Source organism: Oryctolagus cuniculus, chromosome 1, assembly GCF_051225735.1.
Source record: "Oryctolagus cuniculus isolate XC-2025 breed Fujian yellow rabbit chromosome 1, ASM5122573v1, whole genome shotgun sequence".
Classification (NCBI taxonomy): domain Eukaryota; kingdom Metazoa; phylum Chordata; class Mammalia; order Lagomorpha; family Leporidae; genus Oryctolagus; species Oryctolagus cuniculus.
In genome coordinates, this window is record NC_142867.1 from 78,104,817 (window position 1) to 78,119,747 (window position 14,931).

Below are 14,931 nucleotides of genomic sequence, written 5' to 3' on the forward strand. Positions count from 1 at the left end.
CACACTGGTAAAAACATCAATCTGGACACGAGCTTTACTCTCCTTGCAGATTTTTGCAGACTTTTGCCAACTCTCCTGGGCCCGGCGCAGGAGACAATACAACCTCCAAGGCCTTGCCGAACTTGACCTCAGCCCACTTTCCCTCCCACTCAAGAATCGCAGGCTCCAGTTACACTAAACGACCGGCTGCCCTACACCTCCCTCCGGGCAACTCACAGCCAAGTTTTTGTGCACACATGTGTCCTCTCACTTCGGGTAAATGAGGGCTGACCATGCACTTCTTTTCGCTTGCAGTTTCTGTGGATTTCTAGAACTGTGACTTGATAGGAGCAGGAGAAGAAGGTTCAGATGGCACAAGGCAAGCACACCTACATAAACGACCTACTGGATGCAAACAGAAATCAACACATGTGCCTAGGAAAGTCATTCAGATGGAGAGGGCTGCCTGGGTCTGATGGTTAAATGCCTCTGAGGTCACCTCATGAGTACGTCTTAATTGTTTTACATATTGAATTCACAGAATAGTTCTGACTGGCAGACCAAGGCTGCAGACTCATGGTTCCTGGGATTCACACGTCTCTCCTTCCTTCTTCCCTGTGTCCTCCTCACACACTCACACGAGACACACGTGTCCTTTTGGGGTCAACTGGGGAGATGTCAACAGCTTAGGAGTTGTTTTCCCATTATGCTTGGTATGCAGAAGCTGTCCTATCTGAGCTAAACCAACAAGGCCCAGGGACTTGGGCTGGGAAGTCACATAGTGTGGCAGCACTGGTAGCACTGACTCTTTGGGGAGGCGGTGGGAATGGAGGAAGGGGAACAAATTGCGAGGCGACTTCTGATGGAAAGGCAATGACTTCCCCATCTCAGTGTCCCCTCCTGTGCCTCCCCAGGACCAAGGTCAACACATGATGGACCCTCGTCCAGCTCTTCAACAATATTTACTAAGCAGGAGAGGATTTGTTTTTCCAGGTTTAGAGTTTTAAGCTTGTTAATAACAGCCAAATTCTTTCTCCATTTGTCATCCGCACTTTGAGCTCTCGGTTGGACTTTGTCTTTCATGGTTTTTTATAAATCACTCCCTTTCCCCAGCCCACTCCAGTGCTCAACATACAGCGGACTCAAGACAAGTATCTTTGGGAGGTAGGAGATAAAAGGGGACGGGAGACAACTCACACTAAGCCACGCGAGAGGGAGACGACTGTTCTCTAGCACATCCTTGAGGCTACAGAACATTCTCCGAGGAAAGTTCTCCCATTGTCAGTGTTGGTTCCCTTCCTCTGCTGGCCACATCTGTCACTAAAGCCCCTAAGTGTCTCCACCTAACAAGGTAACACTTCATCCCACCTTCATCCTTTCCTCCTCCCTTCTTCTCTACCGCTCTCTCTTCCACGCTTCCTCTCTCCCTTCCTGCCTTCCTGAAGCTGGCACTCCGTGCGGGGCTCCGAAGGCTCACAGATGGGCAACTCTGTGTGCTTAGGGTCATGCTCGGGGAGCTGTCTAGTGTGGCAATGGAAGCACGCACAGACCGTAGCAGTGCAGTGAAGGCTGCCAGAGGTGAGAGCACAGAGCTTTCAATTTCCTATGAGGAGTGGCAAGCAGGAGGTCAGGGAAGTGTTCCCAGAAGAGATACACAGGCCTTTCATGATCATGATCATGCAGGAGGAACACACATAACCTACCTGAAAAAAAGGGGAAAACGCATTCCAGGCAAAGCACGAAAAATGCAAAACCGAGGGGGTGAGAGGAAAATGATGAACTAGAAACACAGAAAACTGTGACTTATCAATTCCATCTCATTGCTTTATATTCTACCCATTTACTTCATATTGAGTGAAATGCTGCAATCCCCAGGAATTTTAGGAAATTTAGAAAACCAGTCATTTAATCTCTTAAAAAGAAAGGCATGGATCGATTATGTGGGCTACCTAAGAGATTAAGCACATTCTTAGGTAAAAAGAGGATTGGGTGCTTATAGCAAACCATGGAGGGCCACTGACGGGAAATGTAACACATTTAACTTTCTATTCTTTCTCCCTGGAAACTTGAGAAGTTGGAATCCTTTGCCAAGAGGGCAAATAAGGAGCAAGTATTTAATCTAGCAGCAGCTAAGGCACTGGTTAAGATACCCATGTCCCATGTCCCATAACAGAGCACAGGAGTTCAACTCCCGGCTCTGGTTCCTGATTCCAGCTTCCCGCTAATATGAACCATAGGAAGCAGCAGGTGATGGCTCAAGTGATTGGGTTTCTGCCATTCACAAGACAGATCCACGCTGAGTTCTCAACTCCTAGCATGGGCTCTACCCAGCTCTAGTCTTCACAGGTATTTCAGACTAAGCCAGAAAATAGGAGCGCTCTCTCTAAAGATTCCCCAAAAAGAGGGCAGCTGAATCCATGGGCTCCCTTAGCCTTACTATGAAAAAGATTGAAAGAAAAAGGGTGATTCTAGGAATTTCAAGCAGGCTCAAGGTCCCTTTGGAAAACTATACAGACTAAACCTTTGGAGGTCCAACACATTTTCAAAACATTCAGTGAAACCTTCCTAGTCCTACCAACTCAGCTGTATTGTGAAGGAAAACGGAGGAGAGGACAAAGCCTTTATCCCAGTATGGTTTATTTCTGTTCACGGAACCTCTAAAAACAGAAGGCCAAGGCTGACCTCTTCAGTCAAGAGTCAGCTCAACTTTAAAATTATGATTGCATGTGAAAGCTAAAATGGGAAAGAGAAAAATCGGTTCTCAGGACAGAAATGCTAAAACCCTTGGGCCACATTCCAGTTAGGGTCCTCGCCCTGTACACAGAGCTCCCATTGCGGCTAGGAAACCAGTTAAGACCAGTTCAAATCAGTAGTGTAGGCATCATGGGGTTTTCTCTAGAGGTGTCCAATTTACAGATAAAGAAATTTACTATATTAATTACATTCATATAATCCTTCAAAAAGCTCATGGCCAGGTCTTGTTATTGAAAGCAGTGCCTGGCCGGCGCCGCGGCTCACTAGGCTAATCCTCCGCCTAGTGGCGCCGGCACACCGGGTTCTAATCCCGGTTGGGGCGCCGGATTCTGTCCCGGTTGCCCCTCTTCCAGGCCAGCTCTCTGCTGTGGCCCAGGAGTGCAGTGGAGGATGGCCCAGGTGCTTGGGCCCTGCACCCCATGGGAGACCAGGAAAAGCACCTGGCTCCTGGCTCCTGGCTCCTGCCATTGGATCAGCGCGGTGCGCCGGCCGCAGCGCGCCGGCTGTGGCGGCCATTGGAGGGTGAACCAACGGCAAAGGAAGACCTTTTTCTCTGTCTCTCTCTCTCACTGTCCACTCTGCCTGTCAAAAAAAAAAAAAAAAAAAAAAAAAAAAAAAAAAGCAGTGCCTGCCTAAAGCATTTGCGTCCTCCTAATGATCCACTTGACTTAAAGAAATCAAAGGGATAGAGAATGTATTAGTTTCCTAGGGCTACCACAACAAATGATCACAAACTGGGTAGCTTAAGACAACAGAAATTATCTTCCACAATTCTGCAGGCTAGAAATCTGAAAAGGAAGTTGGTTCATCCTGGAGGCTCTGGGGAAGAATCTTCCATGCCTGTCTGCTACTTTTGAGAGGTAGCCAGCAATCCTGGGTGTTAGCTGCTTGAGCAGCTGCTAACTGCTGTCTCCGCCTTCACATGGTACTTCTCCCCTGTGTCTTTTCTAAATTTCCCTCTTATAATGGTATCAGTTAATGGAATGGGGCTCACCCTAATGTAGTATGAGCTCATTTTAAACTTGACTGCATCTGCAAAGACCCTGTTTCTAAAAAACACTATTTCCTATTTAAAGGTATCAAGGGATAGGACTTCAAAACATCTGAGTGGAACAAAATGCAACCAAGGAGTGTAAAACAAAACAAAGACTGTGTAAAATAATAATAATAATAAAAAAACCAAAACAATTCAGTAGGTTAAGCCATCAGCAGGGACACCCTCATCCCATGGTAGAATACTGTTCAAGCCCCAACACCTTGGCTTCCAGTCCAGCTTCCAGCTATCGCACCTGGGGAAGCAGCAGATGTTGTCTCAAGTCCTTGAGCTCTGCCACCCACGGAAAAGATTCAGATGGAGTTCCAGGCTCCTAGTTTTGGGCCTGGCCCAGCCCTGGATGCTAACGGCATTTGAGAAGTAAACCAATGGATGGAAAATCTCTCCCCTGTCCACTTTCATCCCGTCCCCCTTTCAAGTAAATGAAAATAAACATTAAAAAAAAAAAAAAAAGCACTGAGCTAGGCATAAGACCTGGTTGCCCAACCTACTACCTCCTCGTTGGGGGTCCCCTTGCCCTCTCTAAGTCTTGGTTTCTCTCTCTAAAGCAAGACAATGCTTACCCTACTTCAGAAATGCCAGGAGAGTAAAATAAAATCATACAAATGAAAGCATTTTCTATTGGGAAAGTGTTCCTACAAGTGCAAGGGATTATTATGAATTCATTCCAGATTGTGTTGACTTTTCCTTAACTTCATAACTACTTAATGAGTAGGTAATAGAATGAGAAACACAGCCTGTCTTACAGGGAAGAGAATTTAAATTATATGCCTCTCTTCATTTAGGATTTGAGATAAAAGTACAATAGCAATCTCCAGATAAGAAGAGGAGTATTGCAGATCCTTGTTCACTGGGCTTTTCACTCATCCCCAAAGAGGGTGGTATTTAAACGAAGTTAAAGGGTAGCAAACCAAGAGGGCTGACCTCATCTGGAATATCCAGACGTCTCCAATGGCAGTTGCTCGTTCCCTCTGTCTGTGTGGTCCATAGTATTATTGGCTCCCATGATAGTGTCCTGATAATTGCTTTGAATTTGCTTTGTCCGATTTTTCTGAATATGGAGATACAGACCACCCAACTTATAAAATGAGCTAAAAAGACATTTTCCTGACTGATGTGATATAGTCTCATGTCTATTACACAGAAGAATCATTGTGTAGCCAGAAAAAAAAAAAAAAAAAACTGATGTTAAAAAAAAAAAAGCTCCCATTTCCCTTTTTAAGAGGTCTGAAACTCTAACAGTAATGGAAAACATTTTTTAGGTCACCCATATTAAGTCAAGGGGACTTGCAAGGTAAAGATGGCCATCCATATTGAAAATGCCAAAAAGAGATCATCAGGATAACAGCTTGAGAAACACAGTCATGTCCCAGGCACCCCGTGACCATGAGTTACTTGAGTGTTACTGATGACCACAGTAGTGATAAATTCTGTTGACCTTGGTTTGTGGGGATTAGCTGACCCAGGAGAAATCCCAAACGGGAAAAAGGACCAGCAGAAAAGAAACAAAGCAGCTCTCAGAAATCTGTTCTCCATCTGCCCTGCTAACTGGAACCTCTACTTCTCTCTGCAGAGTATGTACACCTTCCAGGGGCTATCACACACCTTCAGGAATATGCCAAATCACACACTGGTTAATAAACAAAACTTTATTTTCCTTTAATACAAAAATTAAATAGCAAAGTCGTTTTTTGTACAGTGATAAATTAGAAATTTACAGTACAGACATCAATGCAGACATACTTTTGTACATCCTAAAAAGCAGGGCCCATTTCCTTTACGGTTCAGCAATTCATTCAGGGCACGTGTAGCAGGAGTTTGCCTGGTACCTCTATGCCAAACACCTGAAAGTCCCCCAGGTTGGCCTCCAGGTTCCTGGCGCTGTGGCATGGCGGACAATCCAAGAAAAGGCCAAAAGCAACCACCGTGACTATGCCCAGAGCAGGGTGTGTCACATTTTATCTTCACAGATATTTACTCCACCTGCCTTACGAAGAGCTCAAGGGGCCTTCACCCTCTAACCTTCCAAAGCCTCACAACATCCCTGTGAGGTAGAAAAGATTCAGACCCACCAGCATACCCCACTGCGAGAGACCCAGAAAGCAGCTAACTTCTCCCAAAGCCCCCAGGGCAGGCAGGGCCTGAGCCGATGCGCACGATTTGGAAACTTTCCCCACCTGGGGGAGAAGCCGGACTGACTTTCGTGCGGGCAGGGCTGCTCCTGCCCCTCTTTTCAGAAGCCTTCTGGGATGACGGTGGTCATGTACTGAATATTGCAGGAGATCAAGGAGATACAGACGCTTTAAGGACATGGCTCATATAAGACGCAAACAGGTCCTCTACAAATCACCTGGGTGAGTACTGGGGACTTGCTGATGCAAAGAAGACAGAAAAGGCAAATCTGGAACAGAAACAGGCTACTGTCAGGGCAACTGGGCTTACCAAGGGGAAGAGGCCAGTCAGGGGGATCCACAAGTCACCTCGCTCCTGATGTTGCTAAGTGTGCCGTTACTGCACATGCACATGGCAACAGGCAGCAACAGAGATCTATCCAGCTACAGTGAAACTAAATCCATTAGTGAAAGCTCTAGAATCTGATCCTTGATAGGAGCAAAATACTCTGAGGAGTTTCCAAGATCTGTGACCTAGCCCTGGAGTACAAAATGATAACCCAGGTCCTTTGCCAAATATAATGCAAACTCAGACAGGGACTCTGAACCCAAATATAATAAAGGAACACAATTAATTGTCAAGAGTCCAGTGACTCCACATGATTAGCTGGAATAACAACCCTCTCCAAGGCCCCCCATCAGAGAATGATGTTCAGGGTAGGCAGAGATGAAGAGGTTCCTTCCAGAGTCTGTGCTCTAGGACTCCCTTTCCTAACTGCTGCTCTGGCTACCTCACCAGAGCCAAAGGCTGCACTGTCCTGCTGAAATCCCTTACACCAAATCTGTACCTCCTGGGCTGAGGTTGCCAGATTCATCACTATGTCCTGAAGCCCCAGCCTGGGTCCCAACACAAGGAGCACTGAATGCCATGAGCAGGAGCTGAGGGTGACCTGGGAGGGCAGAGTGGAAGGTGCTGGATAGAATCACAATTCAGAATAGAAGGCAGAAGCTCCCCAGATTCTGGGTTTGGGCAGTACAGGTGAGTGACGCAGGAAAGTCAAGTCTGAGTGTCTCAAGGAAGTAAAAAGTGTCATTGCTTCTCCGATTTCAGGCCTCTGAGCAAGCTGCCAGCTCAGAGGCAGTCTCAGAGATCAGGAAATGGGCCTCCATAAAGGAAAAAGGATATGAATCAACCAAGTCGCTCAACCAGATGGTTCTGGCCAGTTCCACCCTGCCTCTTGTTCCTCTGCCCTGAGGTTTGGCCTTTAGGAAGCAGGAGCAAAGAGCCTGCCAGAAAGAAAGTTGGACAGAGATGCCCTCGGGCCCTGGTTCATAAAAATCTCTGGGGGCTAAGGGATTTTTATAGAAAGCTTCAATCGTACTACTTACCTAGATTTCAGAAAAACCACCCTCGCCTTTTCTCTAGCAAGATGCTGTCTGTCCTCCAATACACCTAACACAAGTCGCATGGAACATCCCAAGCCCTGAACTGCCTTGTCCCCAAAGAGGCAGAAGATGCAGGCGCTTGTGTCCTTACAGTCTGTTCTCATCATCTTCCTAGGGAATTTCTCCAGAGATTGTCACGAAATAGACCGTGTGCATTCTGTAAAAACTCCTGTAATTGATTTGAAGGCATTCTGGGAAGGGGTGAGAAATGTCTTAAAGACAGAAACCTGGGAAGAGGTTCATGAAATGGAGGCAATGAAACAGACGGGAATTTGAGGAAGCTCTGCTCCGTCACAAAACCAACAGCAAGGTTCAGCAGACTCAGGTATTACCTACCCTAGACCAGCTAGAAGAACAGGGTTTATCTCTCATAACATCCCTTCATGGGGCTTTACACACAGCTGGCACTCCATACACGTGCTGCTGATGCTTCACTTAAAAAAAAAATTCTAAGAGGTGATGGAGTCGCTTGAAGGTCATTGGCAACTGATTCCTCAGACACAAGTTCCTTTCCTGAAACCAAACACTCTCCATTGTCTGGAATGTGAACAGAAAGTCCTATAACCCCGTGGCATTGCTAAAGCTGATATGATCCAGTCTGTACCAACAGCCCCTTCTGAGCAAATACATCTTCTCCTGAGAAGGCAAGAGGTTTGCGGGACAGACATGGCAAGCCCCAAAAGTTGTCAGAGCACTAGCTCTGGTTAGTACTAGCTCAGGTAAGTAAGACTCAAGTGCTCTTTCATTGTTATTATTATGATTTAATCATTGACAAATATTGAGCACCTACTCCATGCCCAGCCCTCTGCTAGGTACTGCCTTGGTCACACAGTTACTGAAGCATTACAAACTCTTACAGTCCAACTGCAAGGCCAGTCCCTTCCCTTCCTGGAGCAACTCCCAAAACACCAGAGTAGAGCGTGAGTAAGGGCAGGCTCCGCCCCTGGGTGCATGCTTAGAGCCCTGCATAGCTATGGGAAATGTTGGAAGACAGCACATTTTACATTTCGTAAGCAACGCAGGCCCCGATGAAGTGAAACTGGTTCTTTTGGAGACCCGTTCTCATGCTCCAGGGCCTTGACGCTGAGTCCAGTCAAGGTACTCAGGCTGCCATGGAGCACCAGGACCATCTGACCCACTTAGTTCTGTCTTCAAAGCCCCAAGAGTCTCCCTTCCAAAACACTCAATGAACCATATATGCATGTTGATTCAGGAACCACACAAACACAGAAGAAAGAAGGAAGGAAAATGTCAAACCATGGGCATAACATTCAAACCAAAAAAGAAAAAAGAAAGACACGTTTATTTCCAGATTTGGGAATTTTGAGTCCCTGGAAATGTTTCTCCATAAAGAAGTGTGATTTAAAAAAAAAAAGCTTTCTTACCTATTTGAAAAAAAAATAAAGGCAGGAATTAATAAATAATGAGTCATTGCAGAACAGTTGCTAAAGCAAAGACAGGTATAAGTTACAAGGAGAGCAACCTGTGACAATGTCAACAATTTGTCCCAGAGATTTGGTGATTAGAAAGCCTAAGGCTGGTTAAGAGAGAAAGGCCAGTTACAATTTTAAAAGAAGTGCAACTTTTGAGAGGCTGCTGGGGGGTACCCCCTTGTGAGGAACGGTAAAGCATAAATTTTAAAAGCTTTGGATACCTTTGCAAAAGGCAATTAAGACCTGTGCTGTTAGAGTTTGCAGTTCATTTCATATGGTCTACACTTTATTCCCTGCTAACCAATCAAGCTCCTGGCTGGCATTCTGGAGATTCATTAAGCACCATATAAATACTGCAGGCCACACTGCCTCCAATGAAATCTTATAAGGAGCCTTTGCCAATTACTAGGAAACAATTATGCACCAAGTAGTTGGATTAGCTGTCCTTAGCTCTCTTTACAAAACTGAATAAGACTCCATTGTGGTAAGTAGACCAGGCTCTGATAACATTCTTACGCTAAAGGAAACAAGGCACTATCATTCTGAGAATGCAAGTTGACCATAGTTTTAAAGTCAGTTGAGTATACTATGTCATGGTCCAAGAATGTGCTTTTAATTGTAATTGACACACACAAATTACACAGTTAATCTGTGTGAATGCAAAGTTGCCAAGAAACTTAACATTTCAGCTCTTCCAGACTGGCGTCTGCATAGATGCAATCACACAAAGTAAAATATATTAAGTCCCCATTGCTCAATGCAATAGGTCTCCAGGGTCGGTAAGGTAAGTCAACTTAGTAAAATCTCATTTTCCTCTGAATTAAGTGATTGTCAGAAAGTGAATCACCCTTCCCTTCCCTTCATTAGGCATGCTGCAGTGCAAAAATTCCTATAAAAATACCTTTTTTGAGTCATTAGTGTACAACGAAGAAAACAGCAGCAGCCTAGAACAGAGACGGTGAAATTTAAGAGAGGAAGAGAGAGAAGAAAAATCCTGTGGATACCTCATGTGTGTTAATACAGGACTGTTGTTTGTTCAAACAATTCTGTTTTATGACAAAGGCACTGAAAGATTTTGACACCACCTCTTGGGAGTGCAATCCACCAAGTTCCAAACAGCAGACAGTGCACCACAGAAGATGTTTATGTTAGATCAGCCAAACTATAAAACTCTTATAACACTTCTCTGAACCCAGCCTTTCCAGTGTTTATAGATCACTTTGCTATCTGAAAGACCCAGTTAGTATTTAAAATTTAAAAGGGTTAAAAGAAATTAATCTGTCTCCCTGCAAGTTACCAACTCACAGCTCAAATCCCACCCTGTAGGGGAAAACAGCATTGCCCTGGACTTCCTGGAATCTAGGCAGGACCTCCACACTCCGAGCTGTGACCTGCTAAAGTGATCAACATTCTGATTTTTCACAGCTTTGAAAGCCTCTAACTGGCTTTTCCATTTTGGATCATTCCAAAGTCTGCAGCAAAATGACTGGTTTTATGTTGGTGGCGTGGTCGGTAGAGACGGTAGATGGGGGGGGGGGGGCTTAAATGTTGCTGGATTCACTGCATAAAACTTTTAGTAGCATCACCACTGAAACGCTGGCATTCCCCCATTCCAAATGAGGAAAGCGTGGAGGCTGGCTGGCCTTAAACCACAGTTTCATTGCCTTTCCCAGGTTTCACCCAACCATTCCCTCTCTTCTCTCTCTTTACCTTCCCAGAATTCACCAATCTGTTGGAGCACCTCTGCCACGTGTGAAGAGTTTTGGCAGACCAAATCCACATGCCCGAAGTGATGCCCACCAGCAAAGACATAAAAATTTTCAACATCTCTACCGCCATATTGGAATCATCTGCAGAATACCGGAAGAGCGCCCAGTTAGAAATTTCATAGAAATAACAGGCAATTACACAGGTTGCAGGAACCGTATACAGTACTGAGAAGACCCCAATCTTGACCATCAGCCTTTCTAACTTGTCTGTCTTTGTCCCATCCTTTTGAAGATTTGACCGAATCTTGAACAAAGCCACCAAACCTGCTGCAATGAACAAGGTCCCGATCACCAAGTAAGTGAAGAGGGGAGCCACCACGAAGCCAGTGAGGGCATCGAGGTTTTGGTTCCCAACATAGCACAGGCCCGTCAGCTCATCCGCATCCACCAGTCTCATAATCAAGATGACAATGGTTTTCACTGCAGGAATAGCCCAGGCTGCAATATGGAAATAAGAGCTGTGCATTTCAATGGCTTCATGACCCCATTTGAGTCCAGCTGCCAAAAACCAAGTGAGTGTCAGAATAACCCACCAGATGGAGCTGGCCATTCCAAAAAAGTACATCAGCAAGAAAATTATTGCACATCCTGTGTTCTTAAGTCCTTCTTGGATGAGAACGGGTTCTGCTGCCTCTTCAAAATCGCAGGATATCCTTTCCCGGCCTACAGTCAGCCTGACAATATAAGCAATGCTATAAATATTATAGCACATACTGAGAAATATGATGGGGCGCTCAGGGTAGGAAAACCTGGACGAGTCGATGAGGAAGGTCAGCACCGTGAAGGCAGTGGAGATGAAGCACAGGCTGGCCCACACGGCCATCCAGATGTCGGTGAACTCCTTGGCCGAGCGGCTGTACAAGCCGGCGTCATAGCCACACTTGAGGACGCAGTTCAGGCTCCTTTTCACCCAGATGTACTGATCTGAATTGCTTCCCACGGAGTGACACTCTTCCCCAGGCTGCACGGGGGTTTTGTGTGGTAAGGGCACCTCTTCATCACCTGGCCCTTCCATGCACATGTGGTTGTGGTCGTTCTGTGGTGGGAATTTACTGCAGTTCAGGCTCTCCGGCCAGGCAAATCCAAATTCCTTCAGGACGGGCTCACAGCGTCTCTTGACTGAAAGACACATGCCGCCGCACGGGCCGATGGGGATGTTGATCTTCTCTGTGCACATTGGCACATAAACCGAACAAAGGAAGAACTGGAAAAGTCATGAAATGAACAAAGAAAACAATGACTTGGAAGTCTGACCAAATGCCTGTACAGAGCTGAGCCGAGTGCTTCCAGGCAATGTACATATCTACTTTGGAACCAGCCTACAGGGAGACTGTCTGTTTGCTCTGACCTCAAACAAGGGCACCTCATAATCCAGCACTTACACAGGTTTCTCAGTTGGGCTCTAATAATCCTTTCCAAAGGAACATAAATAAATAAATGAGGAGAATTACATAATCCCTTTTTGCATAACACTTAAAGAAATAAACCTTTAAAAACTGACTTTCAATCTCCCTCCCTTTTCAGATTCTATTTGAAAGAGCTGAAGAGGCTAATCCAATGGCCCAGTGCTTTAGGTGATCGGGTGGTATCTTTTTAATCTCCATTTCTTTATCGCCATAAAAATAAATGTGAAAAAAAACACACATACACAAATTCCATTAACATTCCCTTTTCTTTCCTTTATCCCTTAAAATTATTCTTTTAATCAGTCTCACAATGAGATAGGAAAAGTCCCCATTGAGACACTGTTAGGCTCAAGGATGAGATGCAGACTGAGGTCTCTGGTCACCAGGGGTTTATTTGGCCAGGTTTCCTCAATGAATAATAATGAAGCACAATAGGAAAATATAAATGTTAAGTCCCTGAAACTGCACTACCAGCAGGGGAGAGTCCAGTTGCTGTCCTCAATTCCTCCAGCATTGATAAACAGTCTGCTTGGCTCCTTACAGATGTTGTCTATGAAGTCTAGAATTACAAGTAACTATTTTCCAGCATGTAAAGGGATCCAATCCTGTCCTTCAAAACAGCTTGGCTGCTTCCCCAGGATACATGTAATTAAAAATATATATCCCTGCAAAAGTGTTTCTCCAACAAAATTGCCACTGATGTCAGGATATGTCCTGTTTCCAAACTGAGAGCTAGAGGATCATTTTTTAAGCTTTTATAACCCAATTCTAAAGTCCTGAAACTTCCAAAGGGACATTTCACCAGCAACAGGTCTAATCCCAACCCCATCTTTCCAAAACCACAACCCAACTTTTAAAATGACCTATGTAAAAGCAGGCACCTGGTAAGTAAGCTGCATGTCTGTTTCTTATCTCTCAGAAGTTACAGCCAGAACCACAGATTTCTAGCCTGGGCAACTAACACCCCCCCACCCCAACCCCCGCAATGGCTCTCTGTTCTAAATTTCTAAAAATCACTCAGCCTCACCAACCAAAACACAACCAATGTTAACACTTCTAAAATTTATCTTGCTGTCTCCCCGGGCCCCTCCCCACCAGGAATTGGATGTTATTTTAGTGTTTGTTTTTGCAAGATTATAATCACCTTGTATATGCAAATTCTTCCTACAATTACTATTGTAAGATGAACATTTTCTTGATCATTACATAAGCTTTAAGATTTTTAATGACTGCCAAAAAAAATTCTTCCAACATAGAAACTGCTTTTCTATAACTTTTACTTTCCCTCCAAGCACGAAACCTGCCTCCAACCCGGAGAATAAGAACTCAAGCCAACCCTACCGTTCCTTCCTGCGTGACCTCCGGCACCGCGTGGGAGGGCGGGAGGAAGGGGTTTCACAGAAGACCGCGCGGTAGTGTTTCACTGAACAACCCACCCCCCAAAACATGGGGGAGACAGGCCGTCGGTGAGGGACGGGAGGGGAGAAGATCCAGTCTCCTATCTCTCCTTCCAAGTCTTAGTTAGCAGCAGCTGGCGGCCCTGCTGGGGACTCGCCCACCGAGCAGCGGCGGCTGGAATCCTTGGCAAAGATAATCCTTAGCTCCACTGGGGTTAGGGGCTTGGCCAGACATGGGTGGGCAGGGGAGAAGAACGGAAGGGTGGGGTGTAAGAGAGGGTTCTTTTCACAGGCCAGATGACTTACACAACTTTTTGGCTTCCAGTCTCAGAGAAGGGACAGAAAAGTGGGGGTGGGGATGGAAATCACTTTTCCAGGAGAGCTGCACCCCTCGGGCCAGGGAAGGAAGGGGGCAAGGGGCCGCAGCTGGCAAGGGCTCCACGAAGTGATTTTGGGGGCCGTCCCTGCCCAAGGGGTCCCGCCAGGAGTGGGGGTGGGGTGCCCACCTGCAGCTGGCTGGAACAGCCGTACTGGATGAGCGGCGTGAAAGTTGTCAGCTGCAGTTCGGCGTCCGTCTGCAGCTCGTGCCCCACCAGGTTGGGCATCTTGGTCACGTTGTAGCCAAGGTTCTGGCACATGGAAATGCGGATGGGGTCGCAGCGCCGTTCCTCCTCGTCTCCGAAACCCCGCGCCGGCCCCAGGAGCAGGAGCAACTGCAGCAGCAGCCCTAGACGGAGTCCGGCGCCCCTGGGCGCCCCCGGGGCGCTCGGCCCTGCGCCCCGCCAGGCCATGGCCAGAGCCCGGGGCAGCAGCGGCGGCGGCGGGGGCGGCTCCAGCAGACACCCCCAGTTTGCACGGGGGCGCCGGCTTGCCCGCGCTGCTCCCAGCTCCGGGACAGGGAGTGTGATAAGGCGCCAAGGGCGACGAGGGAAGGGCGGCCGGCTCTCCAACAGCTGCGCGCGCCTGTGTGGGATATTAGACGGCCCGGGCCGCAGCCGAGGAGCGGACTGCGAGGGTCATGGCTGCAGGCGGCGAGCCCACAAGCCGGCGCCGGCCGCGTCCACCCGGAGTCTCGGCGAAGCCCGCCAGCACCAGCGCCGCGCCGCTCTCACCGCCCCAGCCCTCGGCGGCGCTGGAGGTTCGCTGGGCGGTGGCGGCGCGGGACGGACAACGCACCTCTCCAATGGCCCGGCGCCCTGGGCGGCGAGGGGCGTGGCCGCGGGCGGGGCCGCTCTCCCGCTGGAAGGGTCAGGCCCCCGCCCGCCGGCCCCCTCCTCCGGCCCTCCCTCCCCGAGCGCCCCGCCCCGCTTCCCGGCGCTAGCTTTCCTCCCACCCTGACCCGGGCGCCCAGGGCCAGGCGGGGATGGAGCCGAGTCGCTCCTGCCTGGGCTGCCGCCCCCACCCCCAGGTGAGAAGTGCTCCTGGATCAGTTTCCCCTTTCGTTTCCTTCTCTTTCCAGCTGTCACCTCCTCTGGTGGTCACCTCCCCAGTGGGCAGAGAGCCCTACACAAAGAACTTGGGATCTGGATTTACACCGAGTGTAGCTTTAAATCCCGGCTGCGTGACCTTGAGCAAAGTGCCC

General features: G+C 47.6%; 1 protein-coding gene across 2 annotated transcripts; it reads right to left on the minus strand.

The window, feature by feature from the left end:
- Positions 1–5,421: 5,421 nt before the first annotated feature.
- On the minus strand, positions 5,422–14,593 carry FZD4 (frizzled class receptor 4). 2 transcript variants are annotated; one of them, XM_002708648.6, is made up of 2 exons: positions 13,856–14,593; positions 5,422–11,750 (listed from the first exon to the last, which is right to left on the minus strand). In XM_002708648.6, the coding sequence occupies exons 1-2, from the start codon at positions 14,138–14,140 to the stop codon at positions 10,422–10,424; spliced, it is 1,614 nt and encodes a 537-aa protein (XP_002708694.3). In that variant the 5' UTR covers positions 14,141–14,593; the 3' UTR covers positions 5,422–10,421. The 2 variants fall into 2 exon arrangements, with proteins under 2 accessions (XP_002708694.3, XP_069932600.1); XM_070076499.2 differs by lacking the exon at positions 13,856–14,593 and adding an exon at positions 13,294–13,823.
- Between the last annotated feature and the right edge of the window lie 338 nt (positions 14,594–14,931).

What these genes read in the sequence shown, in the direction of transcription:
- FZD4 (XM_002708648.6), bottom strand. Translation starts at nt 14,140, where the DNA reads ATGGCCTGGCGGGGCGCAGGGCCGAGCGCCCCGGGGGCGCCCAGGGGC. An exon ending in GCTGTTCCAGCCAGCTGCAG is followed by an intron (nt 11,751 to 13,855) that starts GTGGGCACCCCA and finishes TGACTTTTCCAG; the next exon opens with TTCTTCCTTTGTTCGGTTTA.